The sequence below is a fragment of the Xenia sp. Carnegie-2017 genome, unplaced genomic scaffold (genome assembly GCF_021976095.1).
Source record: "Xenia sp. Carnegie-2017 unplaced genomic scaffold, XeniaSp_v1 HiC_scaffold_22, whole genome shotgun sequence".
Taxonomy (NCBI): Eukaryota; Metazoa; Cnidaria; class Anthozoa; order Malacalcyonacea; family Xeniidae; genus Xenia; species Xenia sp. Carnegie-2017.
Window position 1 is genome coordinate 11,826,236 of NW_025813485.1, and position 12,614 is coordinate 11,838,849.

At 36.7% G+C, this 12,614-nt stretch overlaps 2 protein-coding genes across 2 annotated transcripts; one reads left to right on the forward strand and one right to left on the reverse strand.

Moving 5' to 3' along the window:
* Positions 1-176: 176 nt before the first annotated feature.
* LOC124445712 (LHFPL tetraspan subfamily member 6 protein-like) lies at positions 177-5,229 on the forward strand. Its single transcript, XM_046996458.1, has 3 exons — positions 177-214; positions 510-958; positions 4,681-5,229. Exons 2-3 carry the CDS (start codon positions 571-573, stop codon positions 4,947-4,949), a joined length of 657 nt encoding a protein of 218 aa, XP_046852414.1. The 5' UTR covers positions 177-214; positions 510-570; the 3' UTR covers positions 4,950-5,229.
* Positions 5,205-12,555, reverse strand: LOC124445710. The gene is made up of 7 exons (XM_046996456.1): positions 12,038-12,555; positions 9,887-10,141; positions 8,025-8,161; positions 7,480-7,627; positions 7,004-7,039; positions 6,761-6,854; positions 5,205-5,391 (listed from the first exon to the last, which is right to left on the reverse strand). The coding sequence occupies exons 1-7, from the start codon at positions 12,365-12,367 to the stop codon at positions 5,294-5,296; spliced, it is 1,098 nt and encodes a 365-aa protein (XP_046852412.1). The 5' UTR covers positions 12,368-12,555; the 3' UTR covers positions 5,205-5,293.
* Between the last annotated feature and the right edge of the window lie 59 nt (positions 12,556-12,614).

Below are 12,614 nucleotides of genomic sequence, written 5' to 3' on the forward strand. Positions count from 1 at the left end.
GAAACGTGACACGAGTAAGCAGTTACATATATTTTTACTATTTGGTGCGTACGCTACGACATATGCTATTTAATTTAAATATTGGAAGCATGAGAGTTGACATTTATTGGTTAATTGTCTACGACAATACAATCGCGGGCAGGCTAAATTTTTGCATAGAAGAACTGCATATTAATCAGACATTGTAAAGTAAACACCGCGTCCAATATAACAGGTAAGTCAAGCTGGAGCCTTTATCTATCAAAAGATTTCCTGTGCGAGTTGTTGATTTTTTCCTACGCGACGTAATTAGTCACAGAACATGCATGCGCGTGTTTGACAGTACAAAATAGCAACTTAAAGGTAGCAACGCTATAGTCAGCAAGTTGAGTTGGGCCTAAAGATCGTGCATTAACAAAATAGGGTGAAATTATTTGTAATATGATATCTCATTAACGTTACTCTCGATTCAAAGAGATATGTAATACTTGTATACAATCGGATGCTCTAGCTGTTATCAATTCATCTAGAACGTGTGCGTTGTCTGGAGAAGACGCGAAAATAAAGATTGAAACTTTGCGTTGATAAAAAATGCACAGCCTGACGACAGTTGGAGTTGCTTGGTCAATGCTCTCATTTGCAGTTGCAATACTATGCTCTACAGGTTTCTATATGCCTTACTGGCTTAATGGCGAGATTGGCAATGTCACCGTTCATTACGGTGTCTTCCGTCGATGTTACCCCGCCGAAAATCGGTTGAAACATAAACTTTACATAAACTTTACACGGGCTGAATGTGGACGGTATAAACGTTTCAACGATATTCCATCAACCGAATGGCAAGTTACTACGCTCATATTGGGTGCAGCATGTGGTGTACTAGTACTCGTCAGTTTCATATCTCTACTTGCGATGTGTTTTGAAGATATTATCACGAAACGCACAGCCAGAGTCTGTGGGGCATTTCAAGCCTTAGCTGGTAAGTGATTAAAGTGGGACTCGTTTAAACCATTTACGTCTCTATTGCTTTGACGTTTGCAGTGTACTTTTTTATCATTCAAAACTAGTGAAGTTGAACTGGTGAAAACGAGAAGTAAGGTTGTCAGGCAGGGCAATCATACGTTTCCGTACGTAAAATGTTTCTCATTTCTAACTACTAGCAGAGATGTGAAGTTTTATTTGCACTATGCACGTATCGTGGAGCACGTAGCAGGAAATCAGACCGTATATAGATATAATATTTGACTTATCGTAATCGTATGCATAATTACTGCTGTTTGACTTCGTTGGGCTGCAATCACTATAGAAACAATTCTGCTACTGTACTGCAGTATTACTACAACGAATCGTATTGTAATGGATGTTTCATCTCATACGTGACCAAAGTCTTGACCAAAATAGGGCGCAGTTCTTTTGTTTTCATTCTTATTATAAAAGCTTTTTCCCATGGCGGATTTAGACACTTGTATCATAGCACTCGACATTCCCGTTACCTCGTTATCCTGTGTGAATCATAATCCATATTTGGATCCTGTTTGACGATAAAGCGATTTCTCATCGTTTAACCCTTATAATTGGAATCTAGGCCTAGGTCAAAGACTAAATATAGATGATATGTTATGAAGCAAAGTCTTTTTTGCCATATTGCATCAATTGTCCCGAATTTAAAGTACCTTTGAACCTGCCGCTTAATTGGCGCATTTTAATAATAATGATACCAATAACAACACATAACATTTTACAAACAATAATAATTATTGTAATAATACTAACAATGGCAACAATAATTGTTATTTTATTGTTAGGAGTTTGTTGTCGAAAAACTATTTAACTTTAGCCTTGTATGCAATCTTACATCTACGTTATATTGAAAAATCTATTGACTTGAATAACTACCTCATATGAGTTTATGACGTAAGCTAACGAACCACACAAATATTTGAAGAGTTATTCGCTTGTCTTTGAACGCGAAATTTTAGATTTATGTCATTAGATCTTGCGTCCAAAGTAGCTAATTCCCACAAATAAAACATATTTTAAAATGTTTGCCATTCCATTGGCCAATATGTTCATTTCTCCTCATTAAATAAACACGTTCCTAGCTGTGAAGATCGCAGTAGGACTAACAAATGGAGGTAGCTGGCTTTTTCATATTATTGATGTAGTCGCCTCCGAAAGCTGACGACCTCGTTTAGAACCTCAGCTGCTCAACAGGCTAATCCATGAATGGTGCTAGGAGGAAAGAGATCTTTAAAATTAGCACTGTATTGACTCTTTGGACTGTAACATTGCATATCCTTATGGTCAACAACAGGAAACATAACTTGTAATGCTTTTCAACTCTAAAGTCACTGATTTAACAGGCAATTGCTTCTCGAGTTGAAAAATATATTCACATTTGGCAAGCGAGTAAATGAATTGGCTTTCAAAAATCAAAACGTATTTATTGTTTAACTTATAAATACGGCAAACTTTGCCTGAGACATTTGGTGAAAGTTCAACAAGACTTCATGATCTTATGACTGAATAACGAATGAATATGACAATTGACATGAGTTAGTTGTCTGCGGGAAGACAAAAATTCAGTCATCTCAATAATGCAACTTCATGATTTTTCATCACATTTCTCGCCATGCCCGGTAAAGTCACTGAAGTGCATCAATTCCATTTAATCCAACAATTCACAATACTCTTACGATCTCTTGCTGACAGTTGTTATAATCTTATTCTACATGTATGAAAGACTGCGGGCCTGGCTTGTTTGTTTTTATCATTAGAAGATGGCTAAGAAATTAGCACTCATGGCGGTACAACAGCATAAGATAGCATCTTGAAATTAATTTCAAAGCTGTGAAAAAGCGATAAGCTGGTGTTAAGTATCAACAATCTGCAATTTTTCCCAGCCAAGATTGAGAGATTTTTAAGATTGAGCAATTTTAAGTTGTCCTGTGAAACTTTCTCACGAATCTTGCTTGAAGATTATAACATTCATTTGCATCTCCCATGCCGTATGCCTTTCATCGATCCCAAATAGGTATTTCGAAATTTTTTTGATTGGAGGTACAAATGCAACGCATGCAGGAAGCGCGAACAGTTTTGATGGTTTAATTTAGTTTCAACCTCATTTCAGTCTCGATATAACCGATAAACGATCAAGAAAAACAGCTAAACATCCAAAATTTAGATTGCAATTCAATTCGAAAAATCAGTTCTTCAATGGAAAGCGAGACCATTATTATTTAGTTGGGTTTCTTATAAATTCACACAAGGAATGTTGAAATACGAGTAGAAATTATGGCATTCCAAAAAATCCGAGGCGAGAAATTAGTTTTTTTGGGATATAACTATCGTCAATGTACAATATTAGCTAAGCCCACGTTTCTAAACCACATCTGACATCTCAACTTGTATTTTGTAGAAATTTCAAAAAGGTATGCCTACAACATGGGAAATAAGAAACACCAAACACATCACAAACCCAAAGGATTAATAAGAGGCGCAACTTAATACAATAAGCCTCACATTTTCTGAGATCAATCTTCCTGAATTACGTATCAGTTTGCCGTAAGAGCTGAAAGTATATACTTCATGCAGTTCATTTTTTTCATGTAGTAACGACTGTAGCGGAACATGTGTATAGCAGTATAGCATAGTCGATATTTTATACTTTTTCTTACCAAAACACACGGCATTATTTCCGTCAATTCTATCATATGTTAGCCCAATTAAGGATAAGTAATGAGCATGTCACGCGAATGTAGATAAGCCATTGCATAGACGCAACAATATCTCAGCAATGTCGACGATAAGGCAGATTATACGTGTGAACTTGAATGTGGGAGACAGGGAAGAAAGATAACTCCCTTTCGTAGATGTGAGCTTATTTACATCTACTGCGTGACATTGTTTGTGCTGTTCTTGCATACTAGGGATCTGCTGCAGCGCGCAGACACCTTTGTGTTATCGCGACATAGCAGGATACATTCACATATACGGATATAGACGTCAGTGCAAATCTTGTTTTCATGTTAATCAAAGACAAACAATTACATGAAAGGGAAAAAATGAAGTAAATTAAGGTAACCCTGTGGAGCATAGCGCTATTACATATATGATAAAGTGATAAACACCATTTTTGCTTTAAATACATCACTATACATGCTTGATACATAACTATGCATTTCGCCACAAGCTAGTTTTTCATATTAATAACGACTAACGAGCTTCGCTTCATACAAAATAAGTCTGTGTTTAACGTCTCAGATCAAAAATTACTTCTTTGAAGCGACAACGTAGTAGACAAAATGGTCAAAAGGTGATCCACCTGTTTTGCTGTTGCTTGATTGGGCGGGTATTATAGAAAAAGCTTAGCAAACCAATTCATTTTAATTATTTGAATAGCTGTGCGCATTAAAAAGCAGCGTGTTGTCGAATTGGGGCGTTTTTGCATCCTCCTACATCGAGTAAAGCAACAAATAATTCATTCGATTCTTTCATTTCTTTGAGAAAATTTATCTCTTTCTGCAATAAAAATGATGTACTGTCGTTTTACCGCATGACGCAAGACGGCTTTATGATTAATTCTAAGTGGATTAAAAATGAGATCCGATTTAATCCATACTGATTTTCGTCCTTATTTCTGATGTTACACGGGACATCACGATAATGCTAATTACGTCATAATGATTTTTTTCTATTTAGCTCTATTCCTTGTTGGGGCATGTGTGATGTTTCCACTTGGCTGGAATAGCAAAGAAGTGCGTAAAGCGTGCGGCGAAACTTCGAAACGTTTCCAGATAGGTGACTGCACGATCGGTTGGTCTGCGATGGTAATTGCTGGTGGCACACTTGCCGCTTTCCTGTGCTCGTGTCTTTCTATTAAAGCTGGGAAATCTGATAGAATGAAGGCCTCTGCATATGAAGCGAAGTACGATACGATGCAATTGAAAGAAAAAGGATGGCATGTTTAGATGCTTTATAAATCATTTATGAAACTTCATTTAGTAAGATTGAAGTGGCAGAGATTTCACGTGTACAGTTAGGTCGGATAGAACCTTGTCTGAAGTGGTCATGATCCACAGTTCGAAAGTGAAGGTGCTTCGTATTGTGGTCATCAGCTAATTTTGTGAGTGGGTCGAACTCCGTTTTATAAATAAAATATGTTAAGATGGCAACAACTTTTACTGTAGTTTGTCGTACTTAAAAGACAATACATTAAAAATATATTAAAAATAAAAAAGTTTATTGAAATTGCGATAGAAAATACGATGCATTTACACGAGGTTTTCACGGTCTTGTTTATTTTATGCCAACCTCAAAGTTCGTCCCAGCGAAGAGTAGAGGCAAGACTGATCGAAAGCTCGCCAGGAATGGGTCTTCTTTTGAAACCCCATATCCGATTTTCAAAAAGAACTAAAAAATAAAAAATACATGTTTCATTTTACTGTGAAAATGGTGAAATACTCAGCTCACGGCAATTTTACTGTGAAAATGGTGAAATACTCAGCTCACGGCAACTGTAAAGTAGCTGAAGTTGGGATTTAGGATTAGAGATCGGATTCGGGTTCCATAGTAAAAGATGTTGGATGTTTGGGAATCAACGTGACAAAAAAGTTCCCTAGCTGTTGCACGATCAACTAATTTCATCTGCGGTGCAATAAAGTCTGAATTTGGTAACTACATGTACAATCAGGTTGTGTGGTTCAATGTACATTGAAGTACAACACGCTATAAAAATCATAAATCCGGCTGTGTTCATTACATTTGCCTGATTCATGACTCGGGAAAGACGTTTATGCATACATAGGGAAAACATTGGAATTATATCTTATCGTTTGAACCTTAGGCCAGGGATCATGTAGCATATTTTCCACTGAGGGAAAGGGCATCGACCGTTGAAGCCGGAGAGGTTGATTGTAGGCGATCCGTGGACAAATTTTACAAATTCAAAATGGAGGCATAATTATAGGAGGGAGACATACTGCAAAGACCGAGAACATCGCTCTAGAAGATGCACATTTTAGAAAAACAGACTCCTACTGGCGATTTTACTGGCATTGTAATTCATGTCAATGTTTTTTTATCATCACTTCACGAGCTTTCATTTTGGCATTGTAAAAACTTGACATACGGAGCTCAACATGATATCACTAATATCTTTGTATGCAACAAATAACCTGGCTTGAGTATTTTATGTTAAAGTGAATGGATTCAATATAATTTTTCTCGTTCATTTGCTCATATAAGACAGAGATAAACTCCCAGTCTTTTACAGTGACTCAAGCTAACTATACATTCAACCAGGGGTGGAAAAAGTTTTTTTTCTGGGAACCACAGCCAAATGCTAAAAATTAATGTTCTGGCTACGATCCTGGTTTTGAAAACTAAACAAAACCTAAACAAACAATCTCTCTGATGCCTTGATTTAACTAAATGTTTCGACCAATATGACAACAGGAAGGTAAGTCAGAAGATTGCACATAACTTCAACACGAGCTAAAATGGCCGCAAGTTTCCTCGATTGAGAAGAAACTGTCTAACGTTAGTCTCCTTTTACTGAAACTTACAGGGAAGTCAACAGTTGATTGAAGTGAAAAACCTGAAGATGATTGTTTTTTTTAACTAAAACAGTTGATTTAAATTGTTAAAGATTATATTCTTCTGTTGACTGAAAATTTTTGTTTTGAAAGCAGACTTTATGGTGAGACTTCATCCTCCCGGTAACAGGTTTGCATTGAATAACGATTGAATTATTTTTCACCTGGATTTAGCGTAAACTTACTGCTTTCTCCAGCTTTTAGCTTGGTAGACATTTTCTTGCAAATCTCATCACAAGGAGGATTTGGAGTGAGAACAATAGAACTTTGACCCTTTATCTGCAGTTCAGAAAAAATGTTTGCCGTATAAAGTATAGTTGTGTAGAAGTTTGGAGCAAAGTGTACGATTCACTGTTAGTTATATAGATATATATACAATATTATGTTATAAAAAATACAAAGAGCATAAAAAAGACCGAGTGCCTAACCTGTGTCAACCATGTTGCACTCGAGGAAAATTCAATCTTAAAAAAGGAGGATTTTCATTGGTTAAACGCCAACCAAACATGAATGACAGCTACCTCTGTATTATTGACAATCAAAATTTCTTCATCCATTAAAAATTAAAGTAAAACAAAAAATTGCAAAAACGATGCATCGATCAAAGTGAAATTTCACCTTAAGGTAAAAAAAAGATGTGAAAGAAAAATGACGACATACTGAGATCACTGTCTCGTCTTCACACTCGGGGTTCAACAGCTATAGCTTGACCCAGGTGTGGAGAGGTTTGCACCCCCCTGGCCTTAGCTAGACGGAGTTCAGAAGGGGTGCTGATTTGCCTATAAAATACTAATTTACCAACCAACTTGATCCTTTACTTCCAAAGAGCCACTCTCCTGAAAAATCATCCTGGATCCATCGCAGGATCCACGTTTTTGAGAAGAAAGCAAAAAAATATACATACCTCTTCCCATTTCATGGTCGACTTCTTGCTGTCACTATCGGATACAAAGATCCAATTTTCTGGGGAAGCTTCAGCCATCGGAGGTAAGAAATACGGGCGTTGATAAAACTTTCGTAATTTTTTGGCCAGGGACGGTTTGCAGTTTTCCCTAAAATATTTTATTCCCACTTTTAATTTTTCCAGATGTGCAAAAGTAAGCAATCAAATATGCAGAGGAACCTTTTCTTAACGACATTTCTCGGAGACAGATACCTTCCCTAAACGGACATCAAGTCGTGGTCCCAAGAGTGTCCGCTAACGGGAGGTTCGTCTTTTTTGAAAAATAAAATATTTAATTTTGACTAAACGAACAAAACAAATTTGAAAGCATTGATACAACAACTTTAGGATCTTCCATAAAATAATTTTGCATATTTTGCGCACAGACGTTCATCTAGTAATGTTCGAGAGCCATTACTGAGAGATTTTGTCGCCTTTGCCAGAGTAAAAATGCTTATAAGTCAGGACAGCATCAAGCAAAGAAGAAAGTTGCTCTCCGCATTTACCAATATCCTTGCCATTGACGAAGTTCTTTATTCTTGGCCATTGAAAGTAATTGAAGCGGCGATTCTATATCCTGCGAGAATGCGTCAAACGAGCAAAACGCTTTTGAAACGTCCAAATCTTTTTCATCGAGATAAGTCTATATAAATTAAATTTCGATCATTGTTAACTACAATTTATCCAGAGTAAATAAGCGGCCAAGTACTCCTCCCTCCCTATACGCAACACAGAATTGCTAGTAGCGAAGCCAGCCTATTTTTTACTCCTTATAAAAAGAAAAAACACTTTGGAGTAAATTATTAATAATAATTAATAATAACGCTGAAAAAAATGCATTACAGGAGTAAAAGGTCGGCTGGCCTCATCACTTATGTTTGCATGTTGCAAATTAAAGGCCAGGGGAGATTTTGTAACATTACAGTACATAAAAAATACGTAAGATGTCAAAGAAATGAGAAAAACATTCATGTTACACTACGCAAGGTAATGCATGTCAATTAGCTGCGGTTATCAATATACGCATGGGCGGTGGGGGCTGGCAGAAATTTTGTGTAGGGCTCAGTGGACACAAAGGTGTTTAGTTAAAAACTTTACAATGTTATCAAGTTTTCAAACTTTAAACATAAAAATTGAAACCATTTTCATCTTCATCTTTATCTAAAAGATGAAAAGATATTTCCTCCACTTCGCTATTTTATTGTAATAAAATGACGTTTTTTTACAGGAAAACGTGTATTAGAAAGAGGCATGTATCAGGGAAATGCGTGAATTATGAATTATAAATATGTTAAGGAGAGTTGTGCATTGAAGAGAGGTTACTTAACAAAGAGTCTATTATAGAAAGGCATACCTAAAAGAGAAGCGTATATTAGAGAGAGGCGTGCATTAGAAAGAAGCGTGTATTAGTGTGAGATGCGCGTTCTAAGACGAGGGATGTGTTGAAGGGTAGCATGTATAAGAGAAAGGCGTGCATTAGAGAGTAGCATAAATTAAAGAGAAGAGTGTATTAAAGAGAGAGTGTTGGGCATAAAAGACGATAGACGAAAAAAAGTTGCGCAGTATGATGTTGGATATAAACTCAAAAGTCATATCAAAAGAAGAACAACTGTAATAAATAAGGTATTAAAACAAACGTGTACAGGAGGGAGGCCGAGGCATGAATTACAAAGAGACATGAATTTCTTAAAGCCAGAGCTTATTGGTTTCATTTTCAAAGCATCTCTTTTGTGCATAGACTGTTTTGAATGGGTCGTTATCCAAGGTAAGTTTGAAATAACAACACACTTTGTTCGAAAGGGAGCATGCTAGTAAGCGACTTTTAAAAACATGTTATTACAAGCCTGCCACATAGCATTTGAATCATTAAGTTCATTGATTGAATTCTAGTCTTATGGGCAAAAATATCCTAACATAATAAGGCCAAATTGATTGTTTAAATTAATGCACTTTACTGTTGAGTGACGACTATATGGGAAACAAAGGATAAAACAGTCTAGTTGAAAAATTGGTAAAAAATAAGTCAATCAATGTGGATGACGAACAAGTAACGCGAGTTCGTTCATTAACAAGTTGTTTTCATGCCATAGACACCCGTAATATCAAACAAAAGACGAAAATTATTGATTTGGATTGGTAAGAATATGATTGACCTCCATATCTCCAACAATATAATGCACAAGGCCTTTACCATCCATCCTACCAACGAGCCCCAATCGAACTTGTCAACGCTAAAGTCAGGAAGTCAATAACTGCGTTGTGCGTAGTTGAGCTTAATTATTTAGTAAATGATTATATATGCTTGTACTGGTATTCACAAGAAACGTGACTTCCCAGATATTGGGAAACATATCATGGCGACACTGACCTGTTCCAAAGCGTCAAGATCGATCTTCGCGACATGCGCCGGCCAGTGTTCCGTCGTGTCTATGACGATCACAGGTATTGCATTGTAAAGATATTTATTGGCTATAGCATCCTGGCTCACGTTGCGTACACGAGTGCCTTTGACTTTCACGCAAATCTCACACTCTTCCTCGGTAAGCGTTTCCTCGACGTAATATGGATTCTCAATGAAACAATCATTTTGGAATTCCTTTGTCCAATCCCAGTAAGGCAACAGCTGCAAGTTGAAACAGAAAAGTAATTTGAATTTCCATACAGCATTTCTTGAAACCAGTACAGTGAGAATCAGAGCATATTATTCAAACTCTATATGACATTAGTTTTATATTGTGCACGCATCTTTTATAAGTTTAAAATTCATTTCACTGATTTGTTCTGTATAGAATCATCTGTTTTTTTATGTAATAAATTACAGCACCCACTTTTGCATATATTTACATTTCTAAGCACCGTAGAGGCAAGTCCATTGGTAAAATTAGATTCAAAATAAATTGTGCCGTTTTGGAGGTATTTTTAATTGAAAATTGAGGAGCTATAATTTATTTTGACGAACGCTTGTCTGTTTTTTGACATCTTTGAAGCAAGCATAAATGGATTTAGGGCCAAATAAACAAAGATTGAACTTTAGGTCACACAAAACCTAAGTATCATATATATCGTGGCAAGACAAAAATAAAATTTGGGAATCGGATTTAATAGTGGATGACAACATGTTGGGAAGCCTTTGTTGGAATAATATATCCTCAAAATCCCATCTTTACTTTTTTTGATGCATATCCAGGGGGTAACTTAGTTCTTAAGATTGAGGGTGTGAAAAGTTAATTTCCTTGACATAATTTAAATTTTCTTTGACCTCAAATCGACTTTTTATGTCTACCGCTAAGGATGCCGAAACGTCAAACAACACCAATACAAACAGTCCTTCTCGGGACTCCACTAACCTCGACGTTCTACAAATACAAACGTGTGACGACTCTGTAGGCGTCTAAAACCATTCACTTTAGTGTGACTCGTTGTATGACAACACAGTGTTTGCGCACGACGACAAAAATGTGTTTGCTCAGCCCGCAGTTGCCAAAATAGATAGCAAAGTTCAAACCACCGTTTGATAGACACCTCACAAAAAGAAAGTTCCTCTGCTAGATAACTTGTTATAAGTGCGACTGCACATGAATGAATACCAACCTGCTATTGCCCATTTTTCATACGATAATCTGGGCAATCTTCATACCATTTTACACCAAGACGATTACCATTTTACCAAAGAATGTTGCCGAATAAAGAGCAAACTGAGCACAACACATTGTAATGCTAATATTGAAATTTTGAATGCTAGGATTCAATCATTTGGAGCTTGAAACACTATGTTTCAGGGAGAACTTTCTTCTCGAGTGGTGGTTTATTAATATGAGAGCTTTTCCTCATAAAAATGCGCAATGCCATTATTTCTCAACCTTGGGTGGTTTAAACGACACATGGTCACTCGTTATTTGTTTTATCAATTTAATTACCATCCATGCCTATTGAATACAAAATATTCGAGATTCGATATTCAAATTTCAAAACGGGAAGCTCACGATAGGTTGCAACTGGCATGCCTTGTGTAGTTGTGTTCATAAACGCTATGACGCAGCTCAGAGATACGTTCGCATTATTTTAAACTTATCTCCACATTTATAGACCGAAACTTTTCATATTTGTCAAGGAATCTATGGAAACGGTAAAACGCTCTACAAACTAATGCTGCATGCCACGTAGCAAACGCAACTAATCCGGCACACGCAAAAAAATTTTATTGGATTTTCACAAAAAATCTTTGATGAATTAGTGCCAACACGGATTACGATCCTAATAAGTTGTAAGTTTCTGAAATGTAGTAATATACCGTGGTCTCTTGTGAATAAATACAAGACGTAACTGACAAATAATTCTGCAACAGACCAACGCATGATAACTGCTATAGATGCACAAAAAATGTATGGTTTTCTTTCGAACATCTGCCGCTATCAGCTATCCGGCCAGGTTGAATTTCAATAAGTCATGTTTCTACTACCGAGTGCGAGTTTAACATGCACTTAATTACTCGTTGAGGTTGATATACACAGTCACATACCTTCATACTCGAGAGCCTTCCAAATATACAAATATATCGATAAGTTGGATCGAACCAGAATATAAATGCAATAAAAGCAACTAATGCAGAGATGTACAAGACTCGCCTCCACCATCTTTTCCGACTTTCCTTGTGCCTTTCTTCTAGCAATGGTTCGGCGCAAAGTTCGATTTCCTTGCTGTTTAGACCCATTTTAAGACAGCATTCCTGAAGAAGTCGGATTTCTTTGTCCAATAATTGTAGTTTGTCGACGAACGGCAACGATTTCTCGTCATTGTTGGCTTTATCACTGATCAATTCGATGTTTTCACGAAGACTTGCGTTTGCCATATTGTACAACGGCTGACAACGATTTATCGGTGAATCATCAATTTGAGTAATTGAATATTCATTGCGGTTTTGTTAAGGTCATGGGTGAATATTGATTCATGCAAAAGAGATTCATGGTGTTTTGAGTGCTCTGCCTCTAGAAATTCACCTCCTCAACCTCTGTACGCTCGAGGAGGTTAAACATCACCAAGAGAGGCGAGTGAAAGCTTCGTTTTCATTTTTCATGACGTATTAGCAGCTGAAAGTA